The sequence below is a fragment of the Centruroides vittatus genome, unplaced genomic scaffold, assembly GCF_030686945.1.
Source record: "Centruroides vittatus isolate TY-2023 unplaced genomic scaffold, ASM3068694v2 contig_481, whole genome shotgun sequence".
NCBI lineage: Eukaryota > Metazoa > Arthropoda > Arachnida > Scorpiones > Buthidae > Centruroides > Centruroides vittatus.
The window spans coordinates 290205-308378 of NW_027122271.1; the positions used below are offsets into that span (position 1 = coordinate 290205).

At 29.2% G+C, this 18174-nt stretch overlaps 1 protein-coding gene across 2 annotated transcripts in view; it reads right to left on the reverse strand.

Moving 5' to 3' along the window:
• Nucleotides 1-17989, reverse strand: part of LOC136977878 (mitotic spindle assembly checkpoint protein MAD1-like) — a 46419-nt gene extending 28430 nt beyond the window's left edge. The window contains exons 1-10 of one of the 2 annotated variants that reach the window (XM_067273468.1): nucleotides 17713-17989; nucleotides 13624-13787; nucleotides 11284-11466; nucleotides 11137-11189; nucleotides 10741-10812; nucleotides 10281-10362; nucleotides 10055-10185; nucleotides 9804-9983; nucleotides 5751-5837; nucleotides 2390-2534 (exon numbers count right to left, since the gene is read on the reverse strand). In XM_067273468.1, coding sequence (XP_067129569.1) covers nucleotides 2390-2534; nucleotides 5751-5837; nucleotides 9804-9983; nucleotides 10055-10185; nucleotides 10281-10362; nucleotides 10741-10812; nucleotides 11137-11189; nucleotides 11284-11466; nucleotides 13624-13787; nucleotides 17713-17896 — 1281 coding nt within the window. In that variant the 5' untranslated portion in view covers nucleotides 17897-17989. The remainder of the gene's footprint in view (nucleotides 1-2389; nucleotides 2535-5750; nucleotides 5838-9803; nucleotides 9984-10054; nucleotides 10186-10280; nucleotides 10363-10740; nucleotides 10813-11136; nucleotides 11190-11283; nucleotides 11467-13623; nucleotides 13788-17712) is intronic. The other variant, XM_067273469.1, reaches the window with a different exon arrangement.
• Between the last annotated feature and the right edge of the window lie 185 nt (nucleotides 17990-18174).

Consider the following 18174-nt stretch of genomic DNA (forward strand, 5'->3'; position numbering starts at 1 on the left):
TATGTTTTCTTCTGAAAAAGAGGATTAATGCCAATATCTGCTATTAAAGAATTTTTGAAGAAGTGGGAGGATGTCAGAACAATGGTCTTAGAATGGCATCCAAACCAGGTTGAGGTTAATAGGCTTGAGGATCTCTACAATTACAATGCTATTAATTACTTCTGAAAAATCCTGGAGAGAGAAAAACAGTCAACATTAGACAGATTCTTTAACCCCCACAAATGGAAAAAACACGACTAATAAATATGCAAGACTGTGTATATATGTATTTTTATTATTACATATAAATAAACATAGTAAGAAAGTATATATTTTTTATTTTTTGGGGTCTACAGAACAAATTAATCAAATTCCCATAAAACCTATGGTAAATTGATAATCAGTTAACGAATAATTTGGATAGCAAACAAAGTCTTGGAACAGATTATGTTCGTTAACTGATCACCAACTGTATAACTCTGTTCTTGAGATTAAGAGAAAACAGAAAGAATTTATAGATCTACAATTTCTTCAAATTGCAGCCCAATTAAAGCATCAAACATGGAATGAGAGGAATGGAAGCACAAGAAAAAATATTTGAAGGAACAAATGTTTTTGTTTTAGAATGTCAAAATAAAAAATTTCTGGAGAAAATTCAAACTGAATGACAGAGTTGCATTGTCGGGTATTGAGAATGAAAAAAAAAATGTTTTTCTTCTAATCAAATTCAAACAATAACACCAAGGGGTGTTGAATTGAAGATTGGGAGTAATAAACCCAATATTGTGATAGATTGTGGAACTATTTGGGAAAGGATTGTAGCAGTGACTTTGTATATGTACCTCAAAATTACTGTAATTTCTTGTTGTATGTATTATTGTGATAAACTTACATGGAAGTAAATAAATTTTTGTCTTGACTTACATCACATCAGTGACTGAACTTTGTTTTATTTTTGTTTGTTCAAAAATACAACTTAAATAACATTCACAAAGATTTGAAAATGCAAAATGTACTAGTCTTCAATTCTTAGCTTTTTTAAGAAAAGTTGTGATTTTTCTCAACCAGTTTGAAACAATTTTAGAAGTTTTTGCTTCTTATGGTTTACAAAAATTTGTATTTTATTGTTGTATTTTTAATGTGGAATTAAAGTTTTTATTATGCAATATATCAATACATTAACTGTTGAAATTATCATTCTTCCCATAACTTTTTATTAACTAAAAATTTGTTTAGCCCACTGTAGTTTTACCAACCACACCGTACCTTTTATAGCATGAAAGTAGTTGCAGTTGGTAAGGGATGACTGTAAAATCATATCAAGATTAATTTTGTTAAAACTAAATACATCTTTTGTGTCTTAAAATACTTATTCATTCAATTACATTTGGTGTAAGTTATATATTGTATTTTATATTCTGGAATATTACATTCTTAACCATATATATATGTTATGGACAAAGTGATTAGTCAGGCATTATGAATAATGACCAAAAAGGGTGCACAGTCTGATAAATATTGATAAATTTATCAAATTGACCAGTCATTATGAATACTGCTATCACCTAGTCAGGCAAAGCGATAATAATAAGTTGAGAAGTGATTATCTGACATACGCTAGCCAATCGGCACTCAGTTGCGTATATCATGTTTAGTACCAAGTTTTAAATTTGATTAAAAAAACTCCACTTATTTCATTTAGAAATATTTATTTTTTGTGAATTATTTCAAAGTACTATTAACTGATATTCTTCTGGTAACTTAGAAGTAACTTTCATTTTTGACTCTCACTTTTTGTATCATTGACAAATACACTGATTTTGTAAAAATTTGATTGTTCTCACCCTTTTCTGCTATTAACTCGTTTAATAAGTTGTTGAAGCAATTATTCATATCACTTAATGATTCCACCATGATCATTACTTTTGTCAAAGAAGAAAGATTAACTACTGGTCACATAAATTTAAAATTTGGTATTAAATGCAATACGCATGCACAACTAAGATGTAAGTTCTGATTGGCTAGCATATGTCAGATGATCACTCCTCAACATATTATTATCACTTTGCCCGACTAGGTGATAGCAGTATTCATAAAGACCGGTTAATTTGATAAATTATTGAAATTTATTACAATGACTGATTTTGTTGGTTATTATTCATAATGCCCATATTAATCACTTTGTAAAGACAAATGTTTGCATTTCTTTTTTAACTAATTTTATAACTGCAATTTTAAAAAGTAATGATTTTAAATATAAATGATGATGATATTAAATTAAATATAAATGGAAAATATAATCATCATCAAAATCGTGCAGTTCATTTTTAACTACTAAACAAAATATTTTTGTTATTTCTTTGATTAAAAAATTATATTTATAAAATTAGATTAACAGATAAAAACCAACCTTACTAACAAGAAGAACCTTTTTTTGTAGTCGTCTATAGAGTGTTGCCTGATCAATACCATGCTTTTTTTCACGTTGCAATTCTGTAGTCAAAGAAGCGACTTTACTTGATAGCTTTTGATTAGATGTCTCTAGAACACTTATACTATCGAAAAAGTGCATTAATTAGTAACAATAACTTAAAAATGATTCTATTTCTATGATACATATAAACATAAAAGATAAATTCAGATATTTTTAGTATTGAAATTCAATTCATTATTACATACTAAAAGAAATACTAAAAACTTATTAAATTAATTATTAATTTTCAGAGTTATGTTTTAACCAAATTAATCATATTAATATATTCACATTTAAAAATAAAAAGTTTATAAACTGTTGCATTTTACTTTTATATCAAACTTTCAATAGAACATTTAATATATATTTATGCAATTTATTACTTATTTGCTATAAACATATCTTGGGATTTTTTTATCTTCAGTTTGATTTAGTACTGATCAACTGTGACAAAATGGTTTTAGTCATTTTAATATTTATTTAATAGCTTTTGTTTTTTTTTTTTGGGGTGTGTATTAAATTCTGTATATATTAAGTTTATTTTAAAATTTTAGCTATTTTGTACTATTTAATCATAGTTTGGTAAAAGTTAGTTATAAAGTTTTTTCAATATATTCTTTGATTAAATTAATTTGACATTTATTCTTATGTTTTTCCTGTGTAATGAATAAGCATCTAGTATTAAATAAAAACAAAATGTATGCACTTTATCTACTAAAAACATTTTCATAGTAGACTTACAGAATATAAGATTTAACTGTCAGAATTTTATTAATTCTAGACAATTTAGATCTAAAAATAAATTAGCTGCAAATTGATGTTTTTCTTTAACCCATCAACAATAAAAATAACATTTTGAATTTCCATTCTAATCTACATTAAAATATAATAAGTGGTGATTTTATATCAACATATAAATTAAATAAGTACAAAAGTTTAGCTTATTGTAATCAGAAATTTGATTGAATTATTTAACAATTAACAATTATATTATTAACAATCTAAATAGATTGTTAATAATAAACTTATCAGTAAACAACATAATAAGTTTGAATTTACTTAAATGATTAATAACAGTCAATTGACAAAACAGTTTAATTAAATCATGCAATCACATCAGATTTAACTTACTCTTAACGTGTTAAATGTAAATTTTAATCTTGCCTTCAATACTATATACAACACTGGTTTAAATTTCAATTTCTGACACTTGTTACTTCATTTATAGACTAGTTTTGTTGCTGTTGTCAAAGACTGTGATTTTCATTACTATTTAATTGAATTTCAACACTGTATTGTAATTAGCTTAATGGAAGAAGAAAATAAGAAATGCAGGCTTGTTCCTCAAGAAAAACTTTAAATTTTAGAATGCAACACTAAGTTGCCAAAAAATGAGTCAATACAATGCTGCTTCACAATTAAAAATTTCAAAGCTAGTTTTGTGCAAGATTTCAAAAACAAGAACATATTGAAATATAAGCAGGAAAAAATTAAACCACAATTTGTGCAATGAAAATCAAACCAAAGAAGATAGTGAAGTTGATAGCTTTAAAACTTTGATTTATTGATGTTCATGTTAATAAACCACTGGTGAGAGATTGGACTTAACAAAATTTTTTAGAAAAAATTTTTTATCTTTAGAATGTTAAACTAGTTCAAAACCCAACAAAAACAAAATTTTTTCTATTTAATTACCGGAAGATGATCACATTCCCCCAGAGTCACTTCCTTTCTCAGAGAACTCATTGAATGTGTCACCAGGGACTAACAACAAATATTCACCATTGGTTGAAATTAGTAACTTAGCTAAAAAGAGGGCATCAAAATCAAAGGAGGAGGACCCCAATATAAAAGGATTGAATCGAGGGCAAGAAGGTCGTCGAGAGTACGGGAGTTCGCTGATCTACCTGCTTTTCATGCGAGTGCTCCATTGCTGATCCTTTCATCCACCCTTCCACTGATACCTTGACCGCCGTTCTTGTCCATTGTTACCATTCTCCGAACCTGACAAGCTAAAATTCCCTCAACAATCCAGGATGATCCCGTTCATCAAGCGATCTACAAATTTGATCTATGGCCTCGACAATCAACGCTCCAATCAAGATATTTCACATCACGCAAAATATTGTAAGCTCTCTCTTGGCTAGGAACTCGATAACTTAAATATACAAACATGTTACGCTATATAGCTTTATCCAATTTTTAGATGCTGTGTAAAAGCTAAACAGAACTCTCTGTTATCCTATGTATATGTGTAAATAGGATTTATAAATAAATGGATATTTTTTCCTTTATAAATAAGTTGAAGTGTGCACTTCTTTCAGCTGCGTTGTCTCTTAGTCTGTCTCCATCCCAGATTCCTAGTGTTTACATACGCGATCGCTCGCGGAAACAATTGGAATAGCAGCTGTAGGTTTCTGTATCAGCCTTAAAGGATACAGTAATATTAGTCCTGTTGTAGGCATCACCAGTCTGGTGCTGACCCAGAGGTTACACACTAATATGTCATAAAACAGAAGAATTAGCTAAAAATATGGAAAAGAATAATTTTATTGCAATCAATGGAGAAAATGAGAGAACACTGTATACAGATGCAATCAGGGCAAGGAGAAAAGTTCTGATTGTGTGTCAGCTGAACTGTGGCTAAAGACAGAATGACCAAAAGTTGTTGCTACTTATTCACTGAGGAATATCTAAAATACAGATGAAACAGCATTTTATTTTTGTGCGATATCTAATCATGACCAAACTTATATGTTTAAATATAAAAAAATGCTAAAGGATTTAAATCACTAAAGCAATGTACAGTACAACTATTAGACTTCTTTACTGTGCTAATACACAAAGCTAGAAACAAAGACATCTAGTGATTGAAAAAAGTAAAAATACTAGATGTGTTAATGGTGCAAACATTTACTAATAGATTACTGTTCAAATGTAAAGCCCTAGATGAAAACTGACATTTTTAATAACTGGTTAGTTAAATGGAAGATAAGCTTGAAATGAAAAATTGTTTTGTCAGTAGACAATTGTACAGAACATTCACATGTTAATGTGTTATTAAAATAATATTCCTTCCTGTGAATACATCACCATTAATTCAGCCATGCAACCTAGGAATCATATCTAACTTAAAGACAAACTACAGAAATGAAATATATGCAAGAATTTTAGAACTAGATGATAGTCAAAGATAAAATTTTATAAAAGTTTAATATTGATAATACTTTTAATTACATTTAAGCTGTTTTTCATACATAAAAGATATTATATAATTCAGATATGTAATTTTACTTACTCTGCTTTTAATTTTCCTATTGTATCCATCAAGATTGCTTCATTCTTTTGAAATTCATTCCATCTTTTTGAAAAAACAGAAGGTGATCTAGAATAAATATAAAAAATTAATTTGGAAATGTAACTTATCATCAATATTAATCCTTTAAAAAATAATATGATTATTTTTTTATATTCTCAGATTCATAATTATAAACAAAACTTAGATATGAAAGTTGTTTCTAATAGAAAATAAAGATATTTAGGAGTTAACTTTCATTTTAAGTTAATAACTTTATTTATCAACAGTATTTTAACTATGTAATTAATATAATGACATTATGTAGTAAATAATAAACTAAGATTCATAATAAAATTAAATTCCTAGATTCAAAATTTGGCTGCCCTGTTATGTGCCTAGCTGAACCCATAATCAGTCTGGATATAGACCCTCTTAATGTATAGAGCAGAAAGAGTTAATAAACCAGCAATGAGTTGCTCAACTTTCTCAGCAACATTTAAAATTTTGGTGGTGCCAACTGTTATCAAGTTTTATTTAAAAAACTTGTCATATTTTTAACTATTATAAAACATCAAAAACCTTAATTTGAAGGGTAGGGATGAATTTTATAAAAAATTGGAAATGCTAATAATGAGTAAAATTGTCATTAAGTCCAACCCTATTGGAGATACACACAACACCCATTATCTCCTCATCCCTCAACCTTTAACCACCAAAATTTAATAGTATCAATCCTCCCTAATAAGCAAACCTCCCTGCAAAATATCAGAAATTTTTGATAAAAATTATGAGAGTTATTGAGCTTCAAACAGAGCAAACAAAATCATGCTCCACACACAAACATCCATACATACAAAAATTACCCCTGAATTTTTTTGCATTTCTTGATGTTTCAATGTGTCCTAAGTCCAAAAATGTAAAAATCTAGGGGGGGGGTCATTTTTTGCCAGATTGCCATAGGTGTCTTGCCTTTGCATTGGCCTAAGCGGAAAAAATACATCACTCACACATTTTTGACACAGAATACATATGCTAGCTCTAATGAAGCAATGTTTGTTCAGCAAATACAATTCTGTTTTCATTTTGCACAATAATGTCAAATAATATAATCAGTGGTATCAATGTACAACACAAGCCACACATATCACAAATGATAATATCAAGAATGATGCTGGCATCTCAGTGGCGTAGCTTAGTGGGGGCGGCAGGGGCGGCAAAGTTTCACAATAAATAATAATAATACAATACACCTATACAATACACAATAATGATAATTGTTCTTGCTGAAAAGTTCTTTAGAATTACTGTATATTTTAGTCTTTTAAACTGAGATACCTAAATAAGGGGAAGGCGAAATTTTCCTCTGCCCCGGGTGACTGACACCCATGCTACGCCACTGTGGCATCTTAATGTTACTCATTACAAATCCTCATAAGCAATAAAACTGATTTTGAAAAATTAAAAATACATGTTGAAACTATCAGGTCAGTCCATAAGTCCATGCCATTTTTATGACCTTGAGAAAAATCTTGTTTTGCTGTTAAAAATGTCAGTCTAATGTGATAATTTTTACACTGAAGTGTTAAATTGGATCTCATTCATATAATGCTGTTCAGAATTGTGAACATTTCAGTTGTTTATTTTCGTTAAAATGGAAGTAACCAATGAATATAAAAGACATGTTTTATACTTTTTATTTTTAAGTGGTGAGAATGCTACAAATGCAGCCAAAAAAATAAATACTGTACATAATCAAATTGTAATTAGTGCAAGGACTGCGAAGAAGTGGTTTGAAAGATTTAGAAACAATGATTTTAGTGTGGAGGATAAGGCTCGTACTGGAAAACCTGTTGACTTTGATAATGATGCTTTCTCTGCACTAGTTGAAGCAGAACATCTTTAACAGTTGATGAAATTGTGGAACGTTTAAATTCATCCCATGGAACTGTTCATAGACACCTACAACAAATCGGAAAAGTTTCAAAGCTAGGAAAATGGATACCACATGAACTGTCAATAGCTAACCGACAACAACGTGTAAACATTTGCACGTCTCTTTTATCCCATATTGCTTTAGAACCTTTTCTTGGTAGGCTGGTTACAGGAGACGAAAAATGGATCCGCTATAATAATGTGATGAGAAAAAGACAATGGATGGATCGCGACAAGCAGCCAAAACCGACTGCAAAAGGTGGGTTGCATCCAAAAAAAATTTTTTTGTCTGTTTGGTGGGATATGTCAGGTGTAATTCACTTTGAGCTGTTAGAACCTAATCAAACAATTACAGCTCAAATGTATTGTGAGCAATTAGAGCGTTTAAATGAAAAATTGAAAAAAAAATCGACCGTCAGTGAACATAAAGCAGGTTCTCTTGCAGCATAACAATGCCAGACCACACACTGCAAAAATAACTGTACAGAAACTTGAAAGCTACAACTGGAAAATTTTACCTCATCCACCATATTCGCCAGATATTGCTCGCAGTGATTATCATCTTTTTCGCAGTTTGCAGAATTTTTTAAAAGGGAAAACTTTTGAGGATGAGAACAATGTAAAAAAGGCTATTTCTGAATACAGTCTAACTTGGTTATAACGTCATCGGATGTAACGACAACCCTTATGTAACGTCAAATTTTTATCGGTCCCACGACTTTACTATACTAGATAATGTTAAAAATCCTGCTTGTAACGACATAATACCCTGTTTTAACGTCATATTTGGAGCACTCCCAAATTTACAAATTTTATTTCACAAAGAAAATACTGTGTTTAGACCTAGGGTCAGAGTCCACTTTCTAGAACGACTGTGGGTGGTACTCTCCCCACCTGACTTCGGTGGGGTGAGGTTTGCTACCCTTTTAACGACGTGATGATCGGTTATTATGTACTCATTTTTAAATTACTTTATGCTAAATTGTTAAATATTCTATTATTTTTTATATAACATTACATTAAATAGTTTATAAAGAAATAATTGAATTATTTTTAATTGGCATACATTAGTTTAACCTTTTGTTGCCTTTTGATTCGATATTATTCTCAAAACCGGAAGTTCCAACATTATTGAAACTTATGACAAATATAAATTTCTTATAAAAGGAAATTTTTGAAATTTTTAATTACATCGATGTAAACTTCGACATAATAATGTAAATAAAGTTGATTTAAACATGTAGTTTGCATTTTTATACATATAATAATAAATTTATTATGATAATAACAGACTTCGCAGATAACGACACTTGGTTATAACGTCAAAAAATTGCCGGTTTCATGGATGACCTTATAAATGAGTTAGACTGTATTTTGATTCAAAACCGAAATCATTTTACGAAGGATTAAAAAGGGATTAACGGGATTAAAAAGCTACCATCAAGATGGCAAGAAATTGTACAAAATAATGGTGAATACATTATAGATTGAAATAAAATTTAATTAAAATTTTTTGCTGCTTTTTTTGTATATAAAAATATGCATGAAGTTATGGACTGACCTGATATTTAAAAAAATTATTTTTAATTAATTGCATCATCAGCTACTTTCCATCATTTTCTTTGCTATGTATGCTATATTATTTCATATTTTATTTATTTACTCTATATAGTTTTTCTGTCCACAATATTTTTGTCATCTAATAGTATTTTGAACTAATGCTACTTGAAGGTAATTTCTAAAACTGCACTTTAGTTTTCATTATACATTTATATTTTCTGTATTTTTTAAAAATTATTAGAATTATTATTTTTTAATTCTTCAATAGTATATACTCAATATATTTTTATTTCATGCTAAAAATTATAAATAATTTTGGATATAAAGCTGTCTATTATCAAGTCATAAAATAATGTTTTCTAACTGATATTATATTTACCAGAACAAAATTTATAAATTTTTATATCTGAAATTCTAATCATATTTAATTAATTTAAAGTATAATAATGAGATTATTAAAAACATTTATAATCACGTGTGATTTACATAAAGTTCATTCAATTTAATACCTACTAAAAACTAACAATCAGATTAATTCAAGATATTAATATAACTACATACCTTTGTACATTTTCATTTCCATCAGACATTAGTGATTCCCATTCAGAGAGTTTTTGTTTTAATGCTTCATGTTCTAGTTCAAGTTGTGGTAAAGATGCATTTTTCTGCTGAAGATATTCTAAACGTTTTTGAGCAGATTGAAGTTGTTCTTTTAATAATAAATAATTCTTACAACTTTCTCTGTAAAATATAATTATTTTTAGAATATATTATGTTTATATAAATTATTTTAATTATATAACAAAATTTACTTCATAAATTTATTTTCTTCTTTTAATTTTAAATTTTCTTTTTTAAGGTCAGGTAATACTTTGAGTTCTTCTTGTTTAACTTGAACAATGATTGCAGCATCTTCATTAGATGCTATTTCATTTTCTAATTCCTAAATTTTTTCAGAATTAGTAATATGCTCATAAATATTTAATGTGTAAAATGTAAAAATATATCTATATTCAATATGTAAAAAAACCTACTTACAGTTACTCTTTGTTGAAGCTTTTTTAAAAGTGTTTTGAGATTTTCACTTTCTTGAATAGTTTTTGATTGCTCCTGTGTTTGTCTAAATAAATAATAAATTAAACATTAAATTTCAAATTATTAAAATATGAAACAAGTAAAACAGCAAAGCCATTTTTGGGATGAGACTATGTCTCGGAGAGCACGAGCAATGCATGCGCAAATCTTGCACTTGCACCTGCTTGCAGAAACAGTCTCAGCATTTTGTATTTTCTTTTGATCTGGTTCTCAGTCCCCTGACTACCTACAAGTCTGGTTTATTTATAAGGAACATGATTTGGGCACCAAATATTCTGTGCCAAATTGCTACTCCTGACATGTACTCCTTCATACCTCTAAAGTGTGCAGCCATTCACGGCAGCACGATTTTAGAGATGAGACATAGTCTTGTCAAAAATGCTAGAAATAAGGAAATAGTTACTTTAACAACAACTGTATTTGATCTTTATTTTGTTCTATTTCTTTCTTCTTTAACTTCAGTTCAGACTGTAATCTAAAAGTAATTTTTAAATAAATAAAAATCATAAAAACAAATTCTTCATTGTTTGATTTCTACATAAATTTGGTTTTAAAAAATTATACTATTAGTGATAAAGTAAAATTTCAGCTAAACTAAGCTTTATAACTAACTATAACTAAAAATAATTTATAATTTATTATAATTCTCAGGCTTATTTATAAAAGAGGAAAATACAAAATCTCAATATTGAGAGTGAAAATAAAATCTAAGTTTATATTAAATATTACAAGTTGCCAAACATTTATAATTAATTATTAAAATTTAAAAATTTCAAATCGGAATACTATATTTATTTACCTTTTAATTTCAGCAGTAAGATCCTGAGCTATCTTTTTTTCACTAGATTTTGCCTATAAAAATTCATTGATATAAAGAAAATATGATAAGAAAATTATTCTTATTTCACTGTTTACAAAATTTAAAAGATAAAACACTTAATATTACTTCTTCTAAATCTAATTGCAATTTTTGACATTTCTGTTGCAAAGTTTTAATTTGTTGTTCATAATTCTCTTGATATGTATCCATTTGTTCCTTCATTTGGGAAAACTCTGCATGAAAGTCTTTTTCTTCTTCTTTTAGAAGTTGAAGTTGATTCTGAAGTTCAATTATACGTTCTTCTTTAATCTAATAATAATAAAATATTATAAAAATTACTTATTTCTAAATTTTAAAATTTTATTAATAAATGTATTTATATATTATGTACAGTACATTGTTCTAAAACAATTTGTTATAAATATTTGATACATTAACATACATGGAGAAAATGATTCAAACACACGTCATAAAACAAATTTGTTTACTTTCTTATATTTAAAAGTGTTGCATCAATAGAGCTTAAAAAATATTAAAATTCAATACTGAATACAAGAAATTTTTAATTTAATTTTACAAATGGTATTATTCTTTGTTGTTATTTTAAAAATTAATATTTTTATATCAGTCTGAAAAGTGTTTAAAAAATTGCTAGAAATCAGTTCTTAGTTATATCTTAAGAAAAGAAATTTTCAATCACTGAATTAGTTCCTGTTGTTAGAATTTATTATTAATCTTCTAAATTATTCTAATTTCACAGTAAAGCTAAACAGAAAGCAAAGGAAAACAAAATTGATAAAAGGTATTGTACTAGATTAGATGCAAAAGAGATGACTTTTCTCCAGATATTTTCATTAATACAGTAGAGCATCGATTATCTGACCCCCCGATTAACCGTCACATCGGTTAACCGACCAGGTTCTAGTCAGCAAATTCAAATGTCCGCTATTGATGTGGCGCTACAATATTTGGCTATGTCTTGGCTACTTTATTATTATTTTTGTTAAATTTTTGCGTGTTTTAGCTGGCAACACTGGCTCGACTATGAAAGGGAGGCCAGTATTTAAACGAGGCTTAATTTTATTTAACGATGCTATCCAATTGCTGTTTTCAAAATGTCTGTGAGATTTAGCGGCAAAAAACCGAGTGTCAGCTGTGAAGCAAAAGAAAATTTTGGATTTCTTTTTCTAATGTATAGGCCTACTTTATGTAAAATATGTAACCCAAATATATTTTTCAATATACAGTACAGTACTGTATTTATTTTGTGCAAAATAAAGAAATAATTTTTAACGATACAATAGCGGCAATTATTATTTTTAAAAAAAATGTTGTTAGGCTTAACATTGATGAAAATTCAACGCAAAGTAGGTTAGTAGCGATATACTAATATACTAATTACATGGGATATACTAATAATGTATTTTTTCATACTTTTCGGTTATCCATTTTTTTCAGTAATCTGACCAACTCAGTCCCCAATTGAGTCGAATAATCGATGCTCTACTGTAATTCTGACGTATTCCACAATACTTATGCATTAAACATACAGCTAACTAAAATTCTTTATAAAAATTAATTAAAATCATTTATGAAGAATAGTGTGTAAAAATTAATGGAAAAAAATTTAAATATAAAAGAATCAACTATACAAACTTTCAATTTTAAAGAAACTTTGCAGTTTCTAAGATATGCCAGATTTTAAATGAAATTAGAAAAACCATTCAATCCTAACAGAAATTATAGAGCAATTATTTAGTTTCCCAAAAATCTCATACAACATACAAATATTAACATTATACTACAGGAAATTTAATAGTGTAAAAATATTCTGAACAATTTTATCAGATACAACATAGAATTAATCATTTCAATTAAATCTCATAAAATTTATAGTACAGTAGAGAGTCGTTAATCCAAACCATGGTAATCCGAATCGCCGGTTATCCGAACGATTTTCAGTCAGACTGTGTTGTGCTGAATCGAACGTTTTTGATACTAGATTTACTTCTAAAGTATAATTTTCATGTTTTTATATTCTTCAATATATTTACTTTGTTTGTACAAAATAAAGAAATAATTTTTAACGATACAATAGCCTCGATTATTATTATAAAAATTTTCGTTAGGCTTAAAATCGACAAAAATTCAACACGAAGCGACACGCAACGGAGAAAAATTCAACACAAAGCGACACGCAACGGAGAAAAATTTGAACATCGGACAGGTTAATATATTTTTTCGTACGTAATCGGTTATCCGAACAAATCACTAATCCAAACAACCCCAGTCCCCAATTGATTCGGATTAACGACTCTCTACTGTATTTTAAATATGTAATAAGCGTTTAGAATTTCTCAATTGCAATTTTGATAGTTTAAATTCTTATATATTGACATTTCTGTCAATATAATAAAATCATTTCTTACCAAATGAAAATGTAATGACAACTCATTTTTTACTTACTTCACATTGTTGCTTGCAAAGTTCTAGTTCTTTCTCTAATTCAACACACAAATGCTTGCTACTTGGCTCTAAAGATTGCATTGATGATTTCAGATGACTAATGGTAGCATGACTGTGCTGAATCTCTGCATCTTTTTCCAAAAGTTTTCTTTTCAATTTTGAAACTAAGAAATTAATAAAAAGCAATTATAAATACAGTAACTATGTAAAATATTAATAATATCATCTATTAAAAAATTATTATCCTCAACAGGATAATTTCGAAAGAATACTGTGATCTTCTACTTCCACAGAACACTGGGATGTAAACAAAATGCACCTGTACCTGTTACTGGTGCATTTTGAATGCTGTGATTTTACATATCCACTATAAGCAAAGCAACTTAATACCAATGAGGAAGTCTAACCTGTACTAACAAGGAGACAGCTGTACTAGCAAAGAGACAGACTTGAATGTCTATTCAAGTCTCCGATTTGATCGAAACTTGATGAGCACATAACCCTAAACACAAACAGCTCCTTGTCCAAATAATAGGACCCACTTCTCAAGCATTTCCGAAAAATGAACCTCTGAAAATTGAGTGTTTAGATTGTAAGTTTGAAAGTTTCTCTTCATGTAATGATGAGGGCAGAGTGGATAAGATGCTAGCCTCTATAGCAGCGGTTCCCAACCAGTGGTCCGCGAAAGATTTAAAACTTTTATTCGTTTTAAATTATTATTCCCACATTGATACAAACTGAATTTAATTTTTACTAAAAATGTCATGTTTTCTATTATAATAGTACTGTTAAAGCATGTTACTCGAGTTTAACGATTACTTATGTTAAAAGTTTTGATTAAAGTTTATTTTTAAATTGACACAGTTTATTTTTCTTAAACCTTGTGGTCCCTGCTAACAACAATGAAATCAAAGTGGTCCCTGGTCAAAAAAAGGTTGGGAACCGCTGCTCTATAGCTACATAAGGTTTGAACCTTTGCAATTTCAATTGTTTTTTTATGTGTAGCAAAATTATTTTATTATTTTACCATATCAATTTGCATTATTATTACAATTATTATTCCTCACATTTAAAGCTTATAAAACAAGAAATTAAAAATATATGATGTCATTTCCTGTTTAGCAAAAGTGGAGTCTCTAGATTTAATTCTTGTATCTTGTTAAATAAAATTTTTATTTCTTCATATTTATTTTCAGATTTGTGGTATTGTTATATTTGAAGTGTAACAAACATGAATGCATGAGGAAATTGTCCATAACATTAACAATTAAAAAAAACATTGTGACTATGCCACCTATTTTCATATCAACCTTCTCTTTTTTTGTCTATCTACAGTACAGTCTGAAGCTTATTTGCTTATGCTGACATAGCATGTAATCACAAATAAAAATATGTGAAAATAAACTAATAAACTAAAGACTTATAAACTAAACATTGAATTTTCAGTGTCCCATTTTTCAGAAATGTTAGAAGTTGGTCCTATTATTTGGATAAAAAGATGTTTGTATTTAGGGCTTTTTGCTCACTTTGTATTTTTTAACAGTGTTTTAATATATTTTTAGATTTTAATGGGTAAACTTGACAGACAGGCCAGAAAGTGATTTTGTGACTTACAAGGTTTACATTCTAGGACATACGAGTTTTATAAAATTTCCTAATATTGATAAATGCTTGATTAATTATTTTTCAAAGAAAAAGATGTTTGTTATACTACTTAATCAATATTTATAGCTCTGATCTTAAATTTTTAGTGTGTTAATATTTTAAATTGGCTTCTTTATACAATAAAGTATATATGCATATAAAAATGTTATGGATTATATAACAAAAATAAATAAACATAAGAATAAAATTACAAAATAAAAATAAAAATGTAATACAGTATAACAATGAACAAAGGAAATGGAATGTGAGTCAGAGTCCATGTCCCAAGTGAATGTGGGCAGTATGAAGCGAGTGATGTAATGCAAGCAATGTGGTAATTGTTCACAATAAAATTGTACGGAACAAATGAATATATCCAAATTAAGCACACAACACACATGATTGAAACAATGCTACATTGCAACAGTTTGATTTTTTTCTGTAGTAGTCGTCTAATTTTTGCAACGGAAGTATTAATTTCCGAAGTTCAAAAGAGAAATTTTAAAGGTATCATTCTTGTGTATTGGCAAAATACCTTTTCGTTTGTTAATAATTGAAAATTCAAGTGATGAAATTCACTATAATTGACCTGTCCTTATAAATCTTTTCTTTGTTACATCTCTTTTTTTTAAATATTTACAGTTTCATTAAACTATTTTCCATTAGCAAAATGGAACATACAGAACTTGATACCATTGTTAAACTCTGAAAGACTTTCCATTACTAATAAAATCATTCATATTATAGTAAGAAAATATACTGTAATTTGCCACCTCCACTATTCCCATAAATGTCTGTGACACACACATTAAATGCAGTGTCCGGACCACACTCGCTTACATCCACCCAGAATAAATCTTAAGAGGCACCTTCCCGCAAAATAGAAATTAGCACCTCTCAACGGTGGCAGATTAAATATGACATTTGCCTTACAGAAATAAATATAAGCTTATTAGTATCTACAACAAAGCATTTGCATGATAATTTCTAATATTTTCTTCAGTTTTTAAAAAATAATCCCACTTTCAACACCCCAGTTTATTGGCATCTTCCCACTTAACTTTCACAATCACCAATTGTAAGAATCCAACTTTTAGGGGGAATCCATTAACTCTGCATTGGTGATGATCTAGGGCAGGGATTGGCAACCTATAGTACACGGCATGTGGGACGATTTTCAGTGGCACTTCGATTAAATAGAAATTAGTAAAAATTAAATTTAAATTATTAATTTTTGAACCAATTTTGATACTATATATAACAAAATTGGTAGAATCATGATGGCACCCAGAATAACACTATAACTTAGGTTTGGCATAACACCACTGAAAGGTTGCTGACCCCTGGTCTAGGGTCTGTTTGCATGTGGGTAGTGACAGAAGAGACAACGATGACAAATGTCTAACAGTAAACCATTTATTGGAGCTTAAGATAACTTACATAAGATCAATCTCAATTTGATCTCGAGACAAGTAACAGTTGCGAGGCTCATTCAGAGCTAAAAGTTCCTTTCGGAGAATGTCGAGCTCTAGGTAGGACGGCCGACAGTCCCAGGGCTACGACTGTGCAGCGTGCGGTGTCCAGCAAGAACTTAGAGGAGCAGGCACAAGTTAGTGACTTTGAGCCTGCGACTTGGGGTATCCGTAAGATATCTTCGACCACTGTGTGGTGGAATGCGGGTCTTAATCGTGGCACACAATTGACGAAAAACTGCTTTTTGATCTTGAATTCCGGGGTTTTTATAGATTTCTCCCTCTCCATCTGCCTTTTGATTGGCTCTGCATCCCTTTTCTCATTTCTCGATTAGTCTTCCCATCCCAGGTGAAAAATGAGACCTGCTTGCATGGCAAGAAAGGTCTGCTTCATAAAGTCCATCCCATCTGATACCATCAGAACAGACTGACTGGGAAGTGTTGACGAAACTTTGAAACCTGTGCTTGTATTTTACTTTATTGTTGTCTTTTCTGTAACGTTTTAGAATTTTAACGATCTGACACAATGTCCCTTAGACCATCAATTTATCCCCTTTTCCCCGATTTCCTAAGTTCTAACTGCTTGTATACAGAGCATCCCATCAAAGTCCCATCTCTCCCGGTGGACATTCCCCTACACCGTTCATCTTTGCATCGCGTTTGTTTTGACATTAATAGTTTTTCCTCCTCTCTCCATCTAGTATCCTAAGGTAACATTAACCTAGAAATCTTATAATTAATTCTAATTACAACATGTGGTCTATATATATAAAAATCTGAGAAATAATTTAGCTAATCCACTTTACACCAGAAAACATACAAATTACTTTAAAGTTCTACCAAAATCTACACCACTTAATACTTTGATCGAATATTAAATGATTGATCAAATGTTTGATCAAACATTAAATGATTGATTTAAACAATTCAATTACATAATACTAATAATAATAATAATGAAATTAGGTGGAACCTGTCTCGGGAGTGGAAGGTTCTGAAGTGGTCGTGTCCAAATCGCTGTTATCGAACTGAAGTTTCGGTAGGAATTCTTCTTGACGAAGACAATTAGATTTTCGAGAAGGCGAACTAACAAAACTGGCGTAATCTCTCATCATGCGGATCACTCCGATGTGACTCGTAGACGATGACATTTCCATATTTTATATTTTAAAACAATAACAAACTCAACGATAGTCTTCCTGCCTACGCATACGAACAAAACTAAACACGCTTCTCGTACTTTCTTAAAATCTCACTAGAGGGCGAAATAATAAAGAAATTTATTTATTTTTTAATTTGATAAATCAATAATTATATTTATTAATTTTTTTTTAATAATATATAAATTTTTTAATTAAATTTTCGTAATATATAGTACATATACCGATATGGATCCGGCACACTAATATTCCGCGAATCGGGGTTTGTTCGGACG